The sequence below is a fragment of the Meriones unguiculatus genome, chromosome 12 (assembly GCF_030254825.1).
Source record: "Meriones unguiculatus strain TT.TT164.6M chromosome 12, Bangor_MerUng_6.1, whole genome shotgun sequence".
Classification (NCBI taxonomy): domain Eukaryota; kingdom Metazoa; phylum Chordata; class Mammalia; order Rodentia; family Muridae; genus Meriones; species Meriones unguiculatus.
This window is the reverse complement of record NC_083360.1, coordinates 16,408,501-16,431,072: the sequence shown is the minus strand read 5'-3', so window position 1 is coordinate 16,431,072 and position 22,572 is coordinate 16,408,501. Positions and strand designations below refer to the sequence as shown.

General features: G+C 38.9%; 1 protein-coding gene across 6 annotated transcripts in view; it reads right to left on the bottom strand.

Moving 5' to 3' along the window:
• Kcnip4 (potassium voltage-gated channel interacting protein 4) overlaps positions 1 to 22,572 on the bottom strand; it is a 1,134,333-nt gene that overhangs the window by 202,535 nt on the left and 909,226 nt on the right. The window contains exon 1 of one of the 6 annotated variants that reach the window (XM_060365338.1): positions 14,395 to 14,697. The exons of 4 other annotated variants lie outside the window; for them this stretch is intronic. Coding sequence is in view for 1 of the 2 variants with exons in the window: in XM_060365334.1 (XP_060221317.1) it covers positions 14,109 to 14,220 (112 nt within the window). In the remaining variant the exon portion in view is untranslated. Of the gene's footprint in view, positions 1 to 14,108; positions 14,369 to 14,394; positions 14,698 to 22,572 lie in introns of those variants that run through there. One more of the 6 variants, XM_060365334.1, reaches the window with a different exon arrangement.

Here is a 22,572-nt window from a genome sequence, read left to right as displayed (position 1 = left end):
CTGATATTTTTTTAAGTGTGCTGTAGCTGAAGTAAAGAAGAATATTTTTGTTATAACTAACTGAATCCTCTGGTCTTCATTCCACTTCTTGAAGAATTTTCCCCAGTTGCTCAGTGTTGAGCAGAGCATTAAGATGAACATTTGTTAGCAGGCTCAAGACTCACAGTGTTCACTTTCCTCAGGCAACAAAGTTGAGACTGTTCCTATCCTTAAAGTGCTTACTTGCCTCCATGGAAGTAAGCGTGTTTGATTAATTAGCAACCCCAATAATTTTTTGCCCTTTGAAAGAAAAAGATCTGTTGTCGAGTAATTTGTGATGACATAGGACAGGCTCAAGTGTAATTTTTAGTAAAATATTATTTTGTTAGAGAAAGTTTAAAAATCTTTTGTTTACCTCAAGAAAAAAATTTAAGCATTTGCTCTTATTTTTCTTGTTTTTTTGTTGGTTTGTTTGTTTGTTTTTTGTTTTGTTGTTGTTGTTTTTTGGTGGGGAGTTCTGTGCAGTCCTGGCTATCCTGGAACTCTCTCTGTAGGCCAGGCTGGCCTCGAACTCCATGCCTCTGCCTCCCAAATGTTGAGACTAAAGAGGTGTGCCACCATTACTTGACTAACATTTGTTCTCAAGAAAAAAAAGTAAACAAAAGATGTTAACATTGTGAGTTTAATTTTAACCTTCCTCACGACACTTATCTATACTCTTTCTTACCATAGTCAGTTGCAGAGAAAGACCTTACCTAAATTTAGAATGCTTAAGAAGTAAAGGAAGGGAAGGAGAACCAGGGTGTCTCAGTCTCTTCCCCAGTTTATTCCTGGGGATTTCTCTAGACCAGTGCTGGTGTCTCAGAATTCAGATTGTGTTGGACACTTTATCAGTGTTTCTATGCAACACATGACATTTCAGAATCCAAACCATGCTGCCTATATCAGCAGTCTTCCTGTGACTCATTCTACAACACAAAGTGTAAATTTCACAGTGAAAAATATGGTGCCATGAGAAAATGCAATTACCAATATCATTTGTAATAAAATGAGTGAGTTCTTAGAGCAGGAACTAATTATAAGAATACTATGGGTCAAGGTCTCAGACCATTCATGCCCACTGGGCACACTTCCCTCCATTGCTGGCCTGAGCTTTAACTTCTTTAAAGAGAGGCCATACCTTCCGGAAAAAGCATACACCAGAGTTTAAACTTTCCCCTGCAGCCCTGGCATATTCAGCTGATTCTGGGGTACAACAGATTGAGGATACCCATGTCATGGAAATTTTTCTTTAAAGGTCTAAGAAATCCATTGACAGGAACAGTCCCCATTACTGGTAAAATTGTGTATTTGAAATATATTAGCTCAGCAAGATTTTTACAGCTGCAGAATTTCCTTGGTGATTTTGCACTTTTTCTTGAGTAAGTTCTATAAAATGTTAAGCTGTATATTAGTTTTATTGTTGACTTATAGGAGGGATGTATAAAAACAACCTGAGGCTAGTTTATTATGTGAGTAATAAACTTTTAGTCTGAAATTTTGGTATTGCAATATTTTAATGAGGTAAACTTTCAGAATGTGCTAGCTATGTACTTTCTATGTTCGCGAAGCAATGAACTCACTGATTCCCTTTGGGTGTCTTTAAACATTGACAGGAGTGGGAAGAAGTTATTCTTCCCAGTCAAGTGATATTTAGAAGGCCGTACCAATTTCCCCTTCAGTGAGCCAGTCGTGTTGAAGATGCTGAAAATAGTAAGGACAGATACACCATTTGGGTAATCATTTGTGGAGAGCCAAGCTCTGCCGCACCCTAAAGATGGTGCTGGCTTCTGCCTCTGGTAGGTAAAAGCTCTCGGTAATCAACTCCTTAATTGGTTGTGCATGTGCATCGGGCTCGCTTCCGCAGTTGTGGACTAATCTGCAGGCGCCATGTAGCTTGTCAGGATTGGCTGGCCATAGGCTATTTAATTGGCGGGCTGGGCTTCCCGAGAGTCAGAAGATTGTTCAAGGTTCCTGAATAAACTGCATTGAGAAGAGTCCAGTGTTGCGTCTTCCTTGCTGGTCGAGGCGGTCGCGACAATCATTCTGGTGTGTCATTATTCCCATTGTTTTCTCATTAGCCATTTTCCCTTGTAATGGGGTTAAGTCCCGAATCCCATCACCAGTTTACATCACTGCTAGTAAATTGTTGATATTCTCTTGTTAATTCATTAGAGGGTTTCTGCAGACAGGTCATCCATAAGTACAGATTGGCTGAAGTATAACGTCTCTAATTGTGCACAATATGGAGTAGAGTTTGGGACTACTTAAAATGCACTGTCCTGATTCTGTGACCCTGGCCTACCTTAGTTCACAGCTTCACTCATCCCTGAGTTAGCAGAACAGTCTTTGTGTTATGAGGAATGTTAGAGTGAGGCCATAAGAAACACCACAACTTAGTGCTTTAGCTTCTAAAGGCTCCAGTTTGACACCAGTTCTGCCATTGAGTAGCATATAAACTAGGCCATTTACCAGTACCTTTGATCAAATTGCATTGTGTATGATAGTAGATAGATAAGGTACTTATTGACCTTAAAATATGACAAAACTGATCCTAGAACATGTAGCAACACAAATCCTCAAAATCAGATTATGTTTCTGGCAACTATTTAAATGATACTTAGTATTTTGTCACCAATAACTGTGAAGAAAAGAAGCAGACCCTGAAGCACTACTTAGAAGGTTTGAGATATGACACTGAGCATTAGTGAGGGCTTTCTATATAACAAGTCGAGGGCACACACTTCATCTCAAATTCACGGCCAGGAATAAGAACACTCAAGAAAAAATAGTGTTAAGATCTGTAGCTTATGAACACGAGGCAAGGTTCAAAACGCATTAATGATGGATCTTGAGCCCATACTAAGCATGCTAGTGTTTTCTAAACTTAGTATTGTCCTAACTTATTTGCTTTCAAAGTTCACAAAGGACTCTGGGTAAGTTTTAGTTTATGTTAACATAAAACATGGAGTTTGGATGAGCTTTTGTATCTTCTTGCTTCTAACAACACATATGCATAATTCTTGATTCTAGACTTGTCACAGCAAAATGTCCCATGCCCTTATTGAAGATGAGCATGGTATATTAGTGAAGGTTTCATCTTACAGTTATGTATCTGAGAAAAGCAACTTCAATGAGGAAAGGTTTACTTTGGATTATGGCTTAAGAGGTTTCACTTAATTGTCTACTGCCTTTATTTTTTCTTTATTTCTTATTAATTAGAGTTTATTCACTTTGTATCCCAGGTGTAGCCTTCCTCCCTCATCTCTTCCCAATCCCACTCTCCATCCTTCCGTCTTCCCTTCCCATGCCCTTACCCCGGTCCACTGGTAGGGGAGGCACTCCTCCCCTTTCATCTGTACCTAGCCAATCAGGTCTCATCAGGACTGGTTGCATTGTCTTCCTCTGTGGCCTGGTAAGGCTGCTCCCCACTCAGGGAGAGGTGATCAAAGAACATGCCACTAAGTTCATGTCAGATAGTTCCTGTTCCCATTACTAGGGAACCTACTTTGACATTGAGCTGCCATAAGCTATATTTGTGCAGGGGTTCTAGGTTATCTCCATGCATGGTCCTTGGTTGGTGAATCAGTTTCAGAAAAATGCCTCTGGGCCCAGATTTTTTTTTTTTTTTTTTTTTTTGCCTCTCCTTGTAGAGCTCCTGTAGCCTCCAAGTCTTTCTCTTTCCCCCTTCTTTCATAAGATTCCCTGAATTCTGCCCAAAATTTGGCTATGAGTCTCAGCCTCTGCTTTGATAGCCTTCAGGGTAGAGTCTTCCAGAGTCCCTCTGTGGTAGGCTCCTGTCCGGTTCCCTGTTTTCTCCCTCTTCTGATGTCCATCCCGTTTGCCTTTCTGAATGAGGATTGGGCAACTTACCCAGAGTCCTCCTTCTTGGCTAGCTTCTTTAGGTGTACAGATTTTAGTATGATTGTCCTATATTTTATATGTAATATCCACTTATAAATGAGTATATACCATGTGTGTCTTTCTGTTTCTGGGATACCTCACTCAAGATGATCTTTTCTAGTCCCCACCATTTGCCTGCAAATTTCATGATTTCCTTGTTTATTTCCTCTATTTTTATTATTTATTATTTATTTTTTTATTATTAGTTACATTTTATTCACTCTGTATTCCATCTGTATCCCGCTCCGTCATTCCCTCCCAAACCATCCCTCCCTCCCTCATCTCCTCCCTGCCCCTTTTCAAGTCCAGTGATTGGGGAGGACCTCCTCCCCTTTCATCTGACCCTGTTTTATCAGGTATCTTCAGGACTGTCTGCAAAGTCCTCCTCTGTGGTCTAGCAGGACTGCTCCTCCCTTGGGGGATGGGGAGGTCAAAGAGCCTGCCATTTAGTTCCTGTCAGAAATAGTCCCTGTTCCCCTTACTATGGGAAACCAATTGTTTACTGAGCTACCACGGGCTTCATCTGAGCAGAGGTTCTAGGTTATATCCATACATGGTCCTTGGTGGAGTGTTAGTCTCAGAAAAGACCCCTGTGCCCAGATATATTTGGTCCTTGTGGAACTCCTATCCTTTCCACATTATATACACTCCCCCTTCTTTCATATGATTCCCTGAACTCTGCCAAAGGTTTGGTTATGAGTCTTAGTATCTGCTTTGATACACTGCTAGGTAGAATCTTTCAGGGGCCCTCTGCTGTAGGCTCCTGTCCTGTTACTTGTTTTCTCCTACTTCCAATGCACATAACATTTGTCTTTGTAAGTGAGGATTGATCATCTTACCCCGGGTCATCCTGCATCTTCAACAAATGCTGCTGGTCTGTCTGGATGTCTACATGCAGAAAATAGATCCATATTATCACCTGCACAAAACTAAAGTCCAAGTGTATCAAAGACTTCAACATAAAACCAGATACTCTAAATCGGTTAGAAGAAAAAGTGGGGAACAGCCTGGAACTCATTGGCACAGGAGACAACTTCCTGAACAGAACACCAACAGCACAGGCTCTAAGAGCAACAATCAATAAATGGGACCTCATGAAGCTGAAAAGCTTCTATAAAGCAAAAGACACTGTTGTCAGAACAAAATGACAGCCTACAGACTGGGAAAGGATCTTCACCAACCCTATATCTGACAGAGGGCTGATATCCACCATATATAAAGAACTAAAGAAGTAAAAAAGCAATAAATCAAGTAATCCAATTAAAAATGGAGTACGTAGCTAAACAGAGAATTCTATGTAGAAGAATATAGAATGGTAGAGAAACACTTAAAAAGATGCTCAACATCCTTAAGCCATCAGGGAGATGCAAATCAAAACTACCCTGAGATTTAACCTTATGCCCATCAGAATGGCTAAGATGAATAACTCAAGTGACAACACATGCTGGAGAGGTTGTGGAGAAAGGGGAACCCTCCTCCTTTGCTGGTGGGAATGTAAACTGGTACAACCACTTTGAAAGTCATTCTGGCACTTTCTCAGACAATTAGGAATAGTGCTTCCTCAAGATCCAGCTATACCACTCCTCGGCATATATCCAAAATTTGCTCAACAACAACAAGGACATTTGCTCAATCATATTTGTAGCAGCTTTATTTGTAATAGCCAGAACCTGGAAACAACCCAGATGTCCCTCAACAGAGGAAGAGATACAGAAATTGTTGTATTTTTACACAATGGAATACTACTCAGCAATCAAAAATGAGGAAATCATGAAATTTGCAGGCAAATGGTGGGATCTAGAAAAGATCATTCTGAGTGAAGTATCCCAGGAGAAAGACACACATGGTATATACTCACTTGTATATACTCACTATAAGATATGATAAACATAATGAAATCTATATACCTATTTCCTCTATTTTTAAAGGCCTCTGGTAGAAGCATGTGACAAAGAAGATAGTCACCTCTTAGAAGCCAAGGAGTGGAGAGTATTAGAAGAATGGGACTAGCACAAGAAACAGCTTCCAAGAGCATGCCTCTAATGTTCTCCATCCTGAAAACAGGCTGAGTGGTGGCATTACCATAACCTTTTAGTAACACCATCAAGTCATAAACTTATCAGTGAATGAATCAGTGATCTGGTCACAGTCCTCCTGACCCAACCACCTCATAATGACATAGTATTTTGAAAGCATCATTTGCCAATCATATTGAGCTTCTCAGCATCATCTTTAGTGCCTGCCTTTAAAATATCCCCTAATCAACAGCACTGACAGTGTCCCTTAGTATTGTTTGATAATACAGTAAGTTCAAAGTTACTGAAATCTTTCCACATGCCAGTGAAAGAGGTGAATTTTTGTGATTTCATAAAACACACATTATATAAATGTCAACATAGTGAAATAAATTTATTTTCTTGTAAGATTCTAACCTAAAAACATAATACTAAATATATAAGCAACATCATATGTGAAAATTTTAGTACATAATTTTTCCAATACTGGAAAAACTCTAAAGCTAAAGTATTATAAAATATAACACAAATATTAAATATTTATGAAGGCTTTGTAATCTAATAAAGAAATATTGATATTCTAATATTGAATTTAAAGTTATATAAAATGTATAAAATCTACAGAATTATTTGGTTTGCAGGATAAACAAAGGATAGTTCTGCTAGTATATGCTAGATCTATCTCATTTCTTATTTTTTGTACTGAATGCCAGAGAAAATTTGCCTTGTATGTAAGTAAATAAAAAAAATCAACTTTAAAAATATTTTATGGTATAGAAGAATTTTGTTGCACTATAATTTAAACATTCATGAAGCTTTTCTGTAGTGGTGTTTTGTTTATTTATTATTGTTAATCATTTTTGTCCTGAAGAGTTGTGCTAGGCTACATGGTCCTCAAAGATCTAATAAGCTTAGCATAGAAAAATTTGGCCACTAAATATTTTGTAATACTGTTTAATAGACAAAGAACCTTACTAAACTTGAAGGTCTTCATAGAGGGTCAGATGGACTGGTCTTTCAGGCTCACTGAATACCACAATGTTTGTTAATTTTGTGGCCCTTGGAAAAGTGATATCAACAAAGAAACCATCAGGAATATTTCAAGGACTCAGACCCTGCTGTGACCTCAATGAATCTGAACCACAGAGCAGAACATGAGAATCTGTGGTTTTATAGGCTGTCTAGTTAGTGCTGAGACATCTGAAGACTGAGATCCTCTGGCCTAGTCCCTGGAATTTAAACAAGTCATATTATCCAACATAGTTAGAAGAGAGGTGCTCGTGGACCCCTGCTCAGACATGAGCTACAGTGATCAATCTTTCACTTGCAACATTCTCTTCAGCATCTTGGAGACAAAGTATGGTCATCCATATTTTTAAGAGAAAGGATCTGGAATTGAATTAGGAAATGTAGTTAATTGCATGCAATTACTGAACAGGGTTTAAAAATCAAACCTGCATACTTCCCTGCCCCTGCTTTTTTTTTTTTTTTTTTTCTTATCCTCTTTGAGATGGACAAGCAGCCCTCGGATTTTAGTAAGAACTAGTCTGGCTTCCTAGCTTGTACTGAACTTCTCACGAGGAAGACAGACAATGTACAATGTATAAACATCAGATCCCAGCACTCGGTCTCCATGGCTGATCCAGACTAAAAGAAGGCCACTCTAAAATCACATCTGAACACAGGTAGAAACAGAATTTCAATTAGAAAAATGAATATTCCTTTACACAACAAATAACCATATCTTCTTTACTAAGTACAGCTTTCATTTTTGTCTGCTTTACACTACTTGTGAATGAGAATATGACTTGTGAGAGAGTTACTCTGTCTTCCTAGCAACAGTACAGACCAATGTCTTTATTTTCTTAAATGTACTCTCAAAGGTACTCACCACAGGCTCCAAACCCATTGATACTTTCTGATACCCTCTTTATTGAAATGCTCTACATATCTTGTGTGTTGAACTATATCACCTTCCAGTGAACAATGACCTCAAATTATTCATCCACAGGTAATTTTTTTTTCTGATGCTGTATATTGTTACAAGGAACCGAGTGGCAGAAACTCTTGCTCCATACATTTCTTTCACCATGCAATAAAGACTGCAGCTCTTCTCCAGAGAGTGGGGTGAGTAAAATGGAATCATAGTCCCAAGGCAAATCAGCCTAAAGCACTTTTCCAAGTCCATGAAAGGCACCAGGTGTTTAACTAGGTCCACACCACATAGCTATTTATTGTTTATGCCAATATGACTGTCAAAAGAGATCTTAGGAAGCCACCTTTTATAAAAATTTATAATTGATACTCCTATCAATTATCTTTAGCATCAGTCTCTGTGAAAGTCTCACATCTTTTAAGTGCTGAGGTTTCAAATATCACCACTTTCATTCAAGCACCCCTCACCCTGACTTCTAGCAACCAGAAGAGGACACGAGGGCTCTTGTAATTTTACTAGAAGCTTTGCTTTTTTGTACAAGTTATTTTTTTTTTTTTTTATCTTGCTAAAGTTGTTCATGAGCCATTTGCTCTCTGAGCAATTTGAAAGCCTCTTAAGGACATGGAAATATCCTGCAGTCTTCAATTCCCCTCCAGTAGGTAGGTGTTCCGTGCATATATGTTAAAATGCAGCTATAAATCTAAAATGCTTCACCGGTTACAGAACTCAATGAGTTGCCTTCCCATCCAGATCAAAGTCCATCTGACTCAGGCCTGTGCAGCTCACAGCTAGATAGTTCAGCTCAAATTACTTCCTAGGGCCATAGGTTCTAATGTATCGCAGAATTTGGTGTGTGAGGAATTTTGCTGTGAAATCTCACTATCAGAAAAATAAATCATCACAATTGTAAGCAGGTAATCAACGATGCTGAGGTTACGATGGACACTTGAAAGTAGCATGAGAGGTCTTGGATTGCACTCTTAGAGCACAAAGAAGCAAATTGTATCCAAATTATTTTCAAATTATATTGGGGTAGGTTGTGTGTGTGTGTAACAGTGCTAAACACTATAGATGATGAAAACCAAGGAGAAGTAAAGCTGTGTCTACTCTTCACACATTCCTGTTGCTGCTCCAGGAACCCATATGGTGCACCAGGTCCTGGTGTTTCCACAGCAGAGTTATCTCACCCATTGCCTTAAATATAGAACTTGCATAAGCACCTTGCCTGCATGTAAATTAGATACGTTTCTCTTTATCAATAACAAGACTGCTTAAGGAAACTCTACCTTGTCCAACTCTGAATGTTTCCAAATCTCCTATATGGATTTAGTTACAATCTTCATGAGATTGATTGCTTGGGTGGATCTGCCATGATATATTTAATTTCATTTATTTGTCTGTCTGGTCCTCATTTTCAACTAAAAGTTTATTAAGGTCCAATTGTGATCTTCTATTAATCTTAATGTCCTTTATTAATCTTATGTATTTTGCATATACAAAATACATAGTGTCGATAACCAAGAAATACAGAATGATACCATTGCCAAGAAACATATGTCCAAATATGAGTCATTATTAAAACTGGCTAAGACCTATAAGGTGGCTTATCATTGTGCTTTCCTATACTTTGTTACAGAAAAAATTCTAAACTATTCAGAACAATTAAAGATCCTGAAAGATTTCAGATTCATCTATCAGAACTCTCTTATAAAGAACTATGAGCTGTGTCCTCTACATTTCTTATCTTATAAGTAGGATATTTAAATCCAAGTTTCCCTGAAATGAAAGAAGTACTGTTTTAGAACAGCTGCCGGCCACAGATATTGTATTCATTGGAAATTTAGAAGAAATTGGAAATTAACAGCTAGCTCTGAGTATCTTGTTGTGGAGAAAATTCTATGACTTTTATATTCTCTCCCATGTAAATAATAAATTGTTTAGCTAGTTCATATGTTCTGAGAAGACCTACTCTCTGCATAATCTATGTGAACTATTTGTCATCCTCTATTATTTCTTCCAAGTTGAAACACTGGAGTCAACGATCTTAGGAGTTAGGGAATAAACATAACTGCAACCAATGCTAGGTGACCTTATCAGCCCCAACTCAGTGTACTATAAACATTCCCTTCCAGTATGCATGATCCAGCATCGGGGCTTTGGCATATAGTGTTAGCTCTCTGCTTAAACTGATATGCTCTCCCTTCATTTGCCAGTTTGAGAAGTTGTTCTTCCACTTGTAGGTGCTGTGCACTGAGTAGTTCCTTTTTCAAAACCAAAAACCAAAAATCCAAAAATGCTCAAGAGCTCATTTAAAGATTCCCTCCTCAATGATACCTCCAAAGAACATTGCTTAAGTTCATGCCCAGAATTTGATTTATTTTACTTCTTTGGTGATGGTTCTGTTACTACAATGTGAGGTCTCTGAGGGCGTCTTCTGTTAATGTTCATTTTCAGCATCCCATCATTTCAATTAAAACCTGACAAAGGATAGTCAACATTCAGAATTCAATATGATATCGATAACATACTAAACTATGAAGTTATACCAATCTGATGTTTTTCTTTTTCCTTTTATTAGTGATTAGCTATTTATAAAACCTTAAATAATTATATTAATATTTATTTGTGTTAACATTTTGCATGTAGCTGTTTTGCTTGAATGTATATATGTGTATCACCTGTATCTTCTAATCCTTGGAGGTTAGAAGAATATTTTAGAGTTTCAGACAGTTATGAGCTATGAGGTGGGCATTGGGAATCAAACCCTGATTGTCTGAAAGAGCAGCTGTTGTTCTTAGCCATGGAGCCATCTTTCCAATCCCCATTATTCATTTTTTAACTTTTTTTACAAAAAAAAATTGCTTCCTAAATATTACATTTAAATTGAAGTTTTTAAACTTTATTTTTATGGAAACTGGGAAAAAAACTATTTTAACATGGTGAATAATTTATATCAGCACTTGTGTCTGTGGTTGACTTTCCAAAATCAGGTATATGAACCGTTTTGTTGGTGCTACAACTCAGTGACATGGTTACAAACTACATTGGAATAGCCATTGTCTGTTTTATGTTTATTTGTTGGTTTGGTTTGGGTTTTGAGACAGGATTTTTCCATGTAGCTCTGGCTGTCCTGGAACTTGTTATATAGACCAAGCCAGACTTGCACTTGCAGAAATTTGCCTGCATCTATTTCCTGAGTGCTGAGATTAGAGGTATGTGCCACCATACCTGATACTTGTTGGCTCTTAACTATTTACACCTACAAAGAATAAATGTGATAGCTCATGGCTCTAATTTTAGCTACCTCTCTTCTTAATCCTCAAGTTGGCTGGTAATTATGAAGCCTGGATGGTTCTATTTCTCCTTAGATATTGTCGTATTTTGAAGAAGTCTAGGTGGGAAACCTCAGTTATAGCTATCATATCCTTGCTGAGTCTCATCATCATTGGACCCTACATGAGCTTATCATTCAGTATCATTTGATACCTGATTTTGAATATTTGACATTGATATTTGATATCATTCAAATCAAGTGTTGATAGTCAATAATCATTGAAATCAATGCAGAATTTAGAAAGATGCTTAGGATACCATGTGGTTCTCTGTCCTGTTCTGTAATGAGGGTCAGGGGTCTTAGCATGCTTGGATCCCATGCTTAAGTTGGGGTCCAAGCCTTGTATGAATCAGTTGGCTATTGCATGATCTTACTTTCTATGAGTATAACTCTCCCTGATGTTTTAATAGATCTTAGGAGCCAATTCAAGAAGAAAATCTGTTTATGCTCTTTTTATTTATTCTCTTTATATATGTTAGAAGAGGTCAGTGAAAGAACAGAAGGTTGTGGTAAGAAAAGCATTCTGTAGCATTCAGTAATAATTAACTTGGGTCTTCTTTCTTCTCTCAGATGGTTTGGCTTTTGACAACTCATGTTCCTTTCTGGTAACTTTCTTTATTATCTATATAAACTAAGAGTGTTGGACTGGACCAGAATTATTTAAAATGTATTTCAGGACAAAAGGATCTATTCATAACAAATTAATATTGTCTTATGTTGTCTGTGGTGGCATTGTACATAATCAAGACTTGATCAATGTATCCAAATTATTCAAATTTATCTCAAATTACTGTACATTGCCTGTACATTGCACACAATAACTGTGTGTGTGTGTGTGTATGTGTGTGCACACGCGCATGCACAGAAGGAATATTTGGCTGTAACTTGGATATCCACTTCATGGCTGGCATTTCAAACCAACTCAAAATTCATTGACTCTATTAGGGAGGAGTAAGTTTATAAGTTTTATTAGCATACTTTTAAAGCTCAAACTTGAAGAAGTGTCAATTCCAACACCTAATTTAACTGATTTAAAACTGAAAAGCTGAGTCCTTTCCAGGGGCCTTCAGCTTTAGAGTTTCAATTGACAACTTTTTCTAATGTGATCACCAATGATAGAATTACTTGATGTCTTATAGAGCTGTGAAAGTTGACATCCCTGAAATACCTCCATGGTGGTTCTTTACTTTGGTACCCAGCTCTAAAGCAAGTCCCCTTGATTTCAGTACTCCAACTCTGAGAACACCATGTCCAGAGATCAAATACTAATAGGTGACTAGCATGATATCAATGCATATTATTCTGATTGTAGAAACGGAAATTATTTTGTTAGTATTTAAATAAGAACTCATGTTAGTCCATTGAGGCAAGATCTCAAGAGAATTAAAGACTGTTCTTTTACAGTAGTAATTGACTTGGGTCTTCTTTCTGTTTTCAGATGGTTTGGTTTTTGACAAACTCACATTTCTTTCTGGTAACTTTATTACCTTTGTAAACTAAGAGTATTGGACTGGACCAGCATTATTTAAATGTATTTCAAGACAAAAGGATCTAGTCATACCAAATGAATATAAATATGAGAGGTTTACTTATATATTGCTTTTTGATTAGGAGTTAAATAGAACTAACATGTGAAATAAGAAACCAATTTCTTGAATCTTATTTAATCTCATTACAATAACTTCTTCCTTATATCTACGTAGAATTTGTCTTAGTGATAACACTTTAAAAATGTGAAAATCGTCTGAGAACTTTGGGTGGATTTTGGCTTAACAACATTATTGAACCTACTTTGTAGTGGTGTAGGACTCGGAAGTTATAAAATACTTATAAATAATATACGATGAGAAGCAACATGTGTACCAGATCATATTAGCTATCAGATCCTTGTCCTTAGAATGAGTATAAGCATGAAGAGTTAAATATTTCCATGTCCCTCACTATATTCTACGTTAAAAGTATTTGCTCAGAGATCAGCACACATGCCACTGGAAGGAATATGAGCAAGGACTCCAGAGTCTGTGTTATTTCACTTGAGAAGGAGAAAGAAGAGCTTGTATACAGAATTTGCATCAGTTGCTTTACGTTAAAAACTTCCAAAGTATGTTATTCTGTAGACACCTCATATTTATGTGTGTGCACATGTATGTGCTTGTATAACTGTATGCATACATATATGTACATATATATACCAAATATACATAAATGTGTATTAAAATAGCTAAAAGCAAAGTTAATCAGCTTTTTTTCTTTGACTATCATTTCAATAATAAAACTGACTTTTGAAAAATAAAGGCGATATTCTTATTAGACAGATAAATATCCAAAGTGTCAGTGTTGTCCTGTATACGTGCTTCCCTGCTGAGGAGACAAATGATTAAGGTGGCTCATTGGAAAATGTAAATGAAACACTTGCAAATTTAATGCTCAAAGCACATTTTTTGATGAGCATCCATTAACTCCATTTTACACCATTTCATATCATAATCAAGAGCCCAGCTCCACCCCTGCAACTCCTGACTAATGACACACAAACACATTTCCCTCACAATTCAAGACTCTTGCAGAGGGAGGGGATCACCAAGGATCTCAAGGTGTGGTAGCCAAAATGAACTTGACAACAAAAAGAAAGCACTCACGATGCCACATTTAACCCACAAATCACCCTAAACCCAAATAACTGGTTTCAAACAGAAAGAGACCAGTAAAATCCTTCCCTCCCAGTATCAGTTCTCCAGGTAAACAGAACTGAACTGTCCAGGTGCTAGGCTGCTCTCTATGTCAAGCATGCATATTTTAAAACTTTTGCTTTGGACATTAAGCCTTTGCAACTTCTGCAACATCTGTATCCAGTTCGGAGCCAGACCTGACCAAGCGCACAGACTGGGAGAGACCACTTTACCTTCCGAAAAATCAATCAGTCCCAGCAAATGAAGCAGCTTCAGAGATGCACATATAATCACAACAATACCCACTGTTTGCAGTCCTTCCGACTCCCACTCTAGAGTCAGCATCCTCTGAGCTCTCAGAGCATCCCAGCCTCCGGACCCCTTTGGAGTGGAGGGAGTTAATTAGAGAATCCGAGCAATGTCTGGCTTGGAACAAAGACTTGCAAGGGGGGAAAGTGAGCAGCGGCTCCTCACAGATGAACAGAGCCAAGCAGGCGGCCCCCCAGGGTGAGGACAGACCTGGACTAAAGTCCAGCCTCTCATGCTGATGCTTGCATTTGCTTGGAGGGGGCTCAGTTCAGCCACAGCGCGTCCAGGCTCCAGACCCTGCGCTGTAGCCTGCAGGTGGGTGTTCTGAGTTCAGAGCTGCAAAAGAAGCATCTGTTGGAGAACCCAGACTTTGCAGGGTCCGCGGAGAGGGACACTCCTAAGGAACTTGCCCCGGAGAGCTAGCACTCCACCAGCTGAGGATGCAGGCTTGGGCAGGGCTGTGTAAGCTAGTTTGCTGCCTGGGAAGCGCAAGTGTCCCTTTTCTGCTACAGACAGCTGCTGCTTTCCCTTCCCAGAGGTTCCTCTGGGAAAAGACTCAGCCTGCTCTCTGGATGGATGCAGGGAGGTGGGGGTGAGGGCGGGGTCCTAATGAGTGGTTGGTGTCAAAGTCCGTGTAGCTGCTTTATGTTTTGTAGAGAAAACTACAATAGCGAAACAATCCAGTGAGTGTGCAGCTAAGACCATCCAATCCATTCAGGCTGAGCTTTTCCATGGTCTCCAGCTGTTCTGGTCTCTAAGCACACTAGAGCAAGAGTCCTCAGGTTTACAAAGCAACAGCGATGGAGGGCAGGGCAGAGCAGACCACTTAAGAGCCAAATTTAATAACTGCTCTTTGGAGAAGGGGCGCCACTTTGAAGTCTAACCCCAGTTTCTATGAGGCAAAGTTTCACAAACTTCGTGGATTAATATATATGTATTAATATATATTAATATTAATATATATATATATATCTTGTTTAAAGTCTGGTTCTGGAAGTTTGCTTTGACTCAGGGAATTCTGATGCACAGTGAATCCTAGTCTGCATTTAACTCCCAAGTTTCCTATAAAATCCTGTTCCAAGCTGCTCCAAGCAAAGAGGCAACTTAGAGGGAATGCCCAGGACTGGACCGTGCCAGGACCACACTGGCTTAATTACTCACTTGCTTTATTCAGTTGTGTGGGGGGGGGCGAGTGTGTGTGTGTGTGTGTGTGTGTGTGTATGTGTGTGTATGTGTGTGTTTTCACTCTGCCAAATTCCACGCCAGCAACGCTGGTGGCAGTGGAAGGAGAAGCAGGACAGACACTGTGGACACCTATAGTTCACTGGGATCCTTGGGATCCAGGAAGGCTTCCTGGTCATAGGAACTTGTGTTCTACTTTTATGTTCAATGAGCTTCCACAAGATGGGCCCCTTGTTTGATAACAATTTTCATTCGTGAATCTGGTATTGTGATATTTCAGTTAAAAGGGATTGTAGTTAATAAATCCGGCTCTACTTAACAGCTAACACTTAGGAAGCATTTACTAAGGACTCAAGCATTTTGCAAAGTAATAAGAATTAACTTACTCCGCATAGCTCAGTGAGATAGGTATCATGATCATCTTCATTTTACAGACTAAGAAACTGAAGTTCACTTGCTTTCCAAGTTGTGGTCATTATGCCTGGAAAGCAACAGGCATCCATGCAGGTACTTCTTAGTGTTTATCTAGCTGACACTATCAGCTCCACGTGGTATCCTATGGATACAACGATGCATCATTCTCATCCTATCATTTGGGGATATTGTAATTGGAGATATGGCATTGGAAAGACAATGACCAAGGATTGCAGTGGCCTACGGAATAGATACCTCCACAAGGCACAGTAGGAGAGAAGGAGGGTAAGCTGGGTATGCTTCAGAGGAAGAGGTGGTGGTGTGCGGAGTTTTAAGCAGAAGTAAGCATTGCCAGCGGCACTAGTTTTTATTGTTATCCAGGAATAGGATTTCAGACACAGCTTGCATTACACAGACTTGGGCTAAATCCTGGGTCTGTTTTGCTTTGGGAAACAACTCCATATGAGCGTTGGTTCTGACAGTTTAAAACAGAAATTCTACAACCTTCTGGCCTGGCAGCTGTGAAAATGAACCTGTAATGTGGAGATCTGAGCACAATTGTTGGTGCCTTCAATCTGCCTTGGAACTTGGGCATTACTTTGGAATGTAAGCTCTTTTAAGGCCCTGCACGGTCTCATTGGATGAAGTAGCACGGCGACTTCCGTGGTTGTGTTGCTCCTGCCCTAGTCTGGTTCTAATTCTCAGCCCAGGAAAACTTGCTGGCTGACTACCGTGACCACAGAGATATTTTTCTTTTCTGGGCACCAGAAATAAACCCGCTACCATGGCTGTCCCTTATAAGGGTATATTTAATTTTGGATATGATGTTCAAAAGAAAAATCTATTTACCTCAACACCATTCAACCACATAATTTACTTTTAAAAAAAAAGTAAAAACAAAGTTGCACTGAGATTAAGTTATTTTCACAAAGTTATATTAGTAAAGGGTACAATCAGACTTGAAAGATATGCAAACACACAACTACACTAGTATTTGTAAAATTTGTGCCAGCCATTGTTAAAAATCTTATCCGAAATCCTATCATCCATATTATTACTCAGGTCTCACGAAAGAAATTCACAATTTAAATGATTGAACAATTGGTCTGAGATCTTATTACCAACCCCTGGAAGAACTGGGGTTTTAACATGGGTTTCATAGTTTCAGATCCTATGTACTTCAACCTTCCCCACTCCGCTGAGCAGGCACCACAGTGAACAGAACTTTATCTGTGGCTCTGGTAAGGGACTGTAGAGTAAAAAAATGGCAAAGAACTATTAGGAAAGTTAAAATTTATTTGAAGAAGGCGTGGTCACATTGGTGGATCAGCCAGAGAGAGATCAGAATAGGTGTTCACTTTTATGATGCTGGTTCATCATAATCCTTTAAGTTCTCAAAGAAGATGATCTACTGAAAGGTAAAATTGATTATGTCCTTCTTTGGCTGCAGCCTCAGTTTGAGATTTTACCAGTGATAACACCTAATCAATTTCATTTCTTTGCTACTTCTTAAAATGTTATCTGCTTTCACTGGTACTAAATCAGCTAGGCGTTTACATCAATGCATCCATATTCTCTTGACTCCGTAAATACACAACTGAATGGAGCATGGTAAAAAAAAAATCAGAGACATATTTGCTGTTAATCTGATAAACAAGATTATAATTAAGTTCAAAACAATAATTAATAGTGTAGAGGCTTACCACTTTAATATATGACACTTTGCCATAACGATTATTTTGAGCTGAAGGTAACTAAGGTATGGATGCTATACCAAAAGCTCTGTGCCTTTCCTCTTTCATTTTCAGTCTAAAGAACTGAAAAATACATGGAAATCCCTCTGTGGCAGGCACTCTCCCTCCACTCTGCAGCACTCAACTGAGCCTTTGTAACTTAATTTCCATTATGTTCCACCTTGTATTTTACTTTGTATAATTCACCACCCTAAAAGAACAAATCCATTTCCTTTTGAGGTTTCTTCACAATGTATCACTCTGTTCAGATTGTATGTAATCTGAAAATCTAACCCTTAAAATGATGACTAACTATCCCATATTTATGCATATTACAAGTGTTAATAAATACTTAAGTTTTACCCTGTTGATGTGTCTTGTTATTCTAATTTTCAGGTCCAGCTAATAATTATAAGGGAGATGGAGAAAATATGTTTTTTTCTATGCACACACACACCTTTAGAAATAAATTAATACTAAAAATACAGATGATGATATTGGTGGGGTTGCTACATGGTTAGGAGCACTTGCTGTTTTGCAGATGACCTGGATTCAGTTCCCAGAACCTTGAGGGCAACTCAGCTGTGCCTCTATTTCCAGGTGATCCCACACATTCTTCTGGCCTCTTTTGGCACCAGCTATGCATCTGATCCACGTACATACATGAGGGAAACACACCCTTAAAATAAATAACTCTTTTAAAAAATGAAGATGATTAAAAAGGAAGTGAAATCTACTTCTTAAAGACTCAAGTATTAAAGTACAGAACAAAATATCTGTTAATCTCCCAGCTCATCTAAAGCCTGTTTGCTTTAATACAGGTAAAACTAGGGTGGGGCATTAAGAAGTTAAAAAGAAATTAGGGTCTAAAGGAAAAAATATATTTCCTGTTATTTGGAGCTAAGGAAAGTAAGCCAGCAATAGTACTTCTGGCACTTTCAGGAAGGTTCCAATGAAGAAAGACACCTAACACGGGCCTTTATGAAAGAGGGTGAGTCACAAAGCCTTCCATTGAAGGAGAAAGGGTTCACACAAACTTAATCAAAAGGGTAGATGTTACAAGAGGCCTCTTTTTTTTAAATTTTTTATTTAACTTTTATTAATTACACTTTATTCCTTTTGTATCCCCCCATAAGCCCCTTCCTCCTCCCCTCCCAGTCCCACCCTCCCCCCCTTTCTGCATGAATGCCTCTCCCCAAGTCCACTGATAGGGGAGGTCCTCCTCTCCTTCTTTCTGATCTTTTTGTTTTCCATAATTTTATTTTTCTCATTAGTTACATTTTGTTAATTCTGTATCCCAGCTGTATCCATCATTCCCTCCCCAATCCCACCCTCCCTCCCTCATCTCCTCCCTGCCCCTTTCCAAGTCCACTAATTGGGGAGGACCTCCTCCCCTTTCATATGACTCGCTTTTGTCAAGTATTTTCCGGACTGTTTGCAAAGTCCTCCTCTGTGGCCTAACAGTACTGCTCCTCCCTTGGGAGGTGGGGAGGTCAAAGAGCCAGTCATTGAGTTCATGTTAGAAATAGTCCTTGTTCCCCTTACTATGGGAAACCAATTGATTACTGAGCTATCACGGGTCACATCCGAGCAGAGGTTCTAGGTTTTATCCTCTGATGGACTTTGGTTGAGTGTCCATCTCAGAAAAGACCCTGTGCCCAGATACGTTTGGTCCTTGTGGAGCTCCTATCCTTTCCACTTCAAACTCCCCTTCTTTCATATGATTCCCTGCACTCTGCCGAAGGTTTGGTTGTGAGTCTTAGTATCTATTTTGGAGCACTGCTAGGTAGAGTCTTTCAGATGCTTTCTGCGGTAGACTCCTGTCATACGTTCAATGCATATCCCATTTGTCTTTCTAAATGAGGATAGATCATCATACCCCATGTCTGCTTTCACATGTTGGAGAGGTTGTGGAGAAAGAGGAACCCTCCTCCATTGCTGGTGGGAATGTAATCTGGTACAACCACTTTGGAAGTCAATCTGGCGCTGCTTTCTCTGATAATTAGGAATAGCGCTTCCTCAAGACCCAGCTATACCACTGTTAGGCATATACCCAAAATTTGCTCAAGTACACAATAAGGGCATTTGCTCAACCATGTTTATAGCAGCTTTATTTGTAATAGCCAGAACCTGGAAACAACCCAGATGTCCATCAACGGAGGAATGGATACAGAAATTGTGGTATTTCTACACAATGGAATACTACTCAGCAATCAAAAAGGAGGAAATCATGAAATTTGCAGGCAAATGGTGGGATCTAGAAAAGATCATTCTGAGTGAAGTATCCCAGAAGGAGAAAGACAAACATGGAATATACTCGCTTATATAGACCTAAAAGATAGGATAAACAAAATGAAATCTATACACCTTTCTGATCCTTTTTTTTTTTTTTTTTTTGTTCTTCTCAATGCAGTTTATTCCTGTTAACATCGGAACCTGATAGAGTAAGCAACTCAACAAGGTCAATACCTGACCTTTTGGCTCTCTTCTAATTGGAGGTTGTTTATTTTTTTTTCTTAACATAATAATGAAACCTGTTCACCCACAGGTACCCTCTATTCTACTCAAAGTTACTTTCTACCCTAAGATATTGCATTTCTCTCTATCATGCAATTACTAGATTACAGTGAGGAATTCCTCAAATGGCCTTCTTAGGAATTATCTGATCAAAAAGACTCAGGTTCAGGGATCTGTCTGAAAGACTGTAAGTGTGTCCTGAATGGACTTTTAAAGATATGCGGATGGATGTCTATTAGACGATTAAGCAAAATAACCTTTCAGGATGAGTGCCCTCTTGAATCCATAAGGCTGATTCCATTTTAAGAAAGTAAATTGAGGTGAAACTTCCTTATACCTTAAGAAACTTGCAGCAATATTACACAATGTATTATAATAGTTCCTAGGTGTCTTATGATCAGAGCATGTATATTATATAATCTCCATAAAAATAAATTATCGAGTTTTACAATGTGCAATTAAAATTTTTACTAGAAAATAAACTTTTGGTGATATACAATGTTCTGCTTTCTCCCCTTTTTTCATATTCCTTTCTTGTACCTCTTCCTTCTATCTCTTCTCACTTGGCTCCCTCCTGTCCTCTCCGTCCCCCTCCCTTTTTCCTTTCTGATTAAACTGCATCAATTTCAGGTTCATTATTCTCTTCCAGCATGTAATTTGTCTCTTCTCATATCCTTTTCAGGTGGCCTCTCTATCAAAATTGGCATATACCAGCTTATCGGTTTCACTTAGGGCAGATATTCTCCAAGATAATAATAATTATCTTTTGATTTGCTCTATTATAATTGAAATATGCAAAAGAGTGAGTCCCTACTATCGGCACACAATATACTCTGGGCATTATACAGACAATCTCTATGAACTGTCATATCCCACAGAGATAATTAATATAACACTTACAGATGGAGACATGAATATACCAAAGCTTAAGTAACTGTCCCAAAATTCCACACCAGATATGGAAGAGCTGGGGCCTAACCACAGGATCCCTCATGTAGGAATCACATATGTGCAGGGATGAGTGGTCTGTGTTAAGATTATCTTTTTATTTTTATTTTTAAATAAATCATGATCGCTTGACAGAGTTTTAACAGATCATTGATCTTCAAAAGGGTAAGATGTGTTCTGTTTTAATGGATATTTATTTTTTATATTTTCATTTTTTTATTATTACAATTTATTTACTTTGTATACCAGCTGTAGCCTCTTCCCTCATCCCCTCCCAATACTACCCTTCTTACCTCCCTCATCTCCTCCCATGTCCCTTCCCCAGTCCACTGATAGGGGAGGTCCTCCTCCCTTACAATCTGACCCTAGTCTATCAGGTCTCATCTGGACTAGCTTCATTGTCTTCCTCTGTGGCCTGGTAAGGCTCTCTCCCCCCTTCAGGGGAAGGAGATCAAAGAGCCTGTCACTGAATTCATGTCAGAGATAAACCCTGTTCCCTTTACTAGAGAGCCCACTTGGACACCAAGCTGTCATGGGCTATATCTGAGCAGGGGTTCTAGGTTATCTTCATGCATGGTCCTTGGTTGGAATATTAGTTTCAGAAAGGACCCCTGTGCCCAGATATTTTGGTTCTCTTGCTCTCCTGTGAAGCTTCTGTCACCTCCAGGTCTTTCTATCTCCTCCTTCTTTCATAAGATTCCCTGCTCTCTGCCCAAAGTTTGACTATGAGTCTCAGCGTCTGCTTTAATATCCTGCTGGGTAGAGTCTTTCAGAGGTCCTCTGTCGTAGACTCGTGTCCTTTTCTCTGTTTTCTCCCTCTTCTGATGTTTATCCTGTTTGCCTTTCTGAATGAGGATTGAGCAGGGAAGTGCAAAACAAAATGACCCCGAGATTTTACCTTACATCCATCAGAATGGCCAAGATCAAAAACTCAAGTGACAATACATGCTGAAGAGGATGTGGAGAAAGGGGAACCCTCCTCCATTGCTGGTGGGAATGTAAACTGGTATACAGCCACTTTGGAAATCAATCTCGTGCTTTCTCAATTAGGAATAGCACTACCTCAAGATCCAGCTATGCCACTCCTAAGTGTATATCCAAAACATGCTCAAGTGTACAACAAAGACATTTGCTCAACCATGTCAGATGTGTTCTTAATGCCATCCTTAAGTATAAATGTTTATTCCTTCCTGAGAGCAATATTAAATGAAAAGTAAGGAAAATGATTTAATAAAAGGGCATAAAATAGAGGGAGAAGGCAGAGAAGCTGAAGGAAGTGGAGAGGAGAATGAAGGAAGTGGGAAGGGAGACATGTAAGCGCATAAGGAACCAATCCTGTGGCTGGCTCTGTGAGACTCGTAAGAACCTGAAAGTGAATGGGGCTTGCCTTGGGCATAAGCAAGCCACAGCTCACTCAGCCGTGGTCTAAAACAAGAATAAACAAGGACTGCAGAAAAGCAACAGGTTATAAACCATTTTCCTTGCATCAGTTCTACTTCCTTGCTGCACTGGTGACTGGAGTCTTTGTAGCAGCACGCAGAGAACCTGTGCCGTCTGGCTGTCTCAGCACTGGCCTCACATAGCCTTCGGAAAG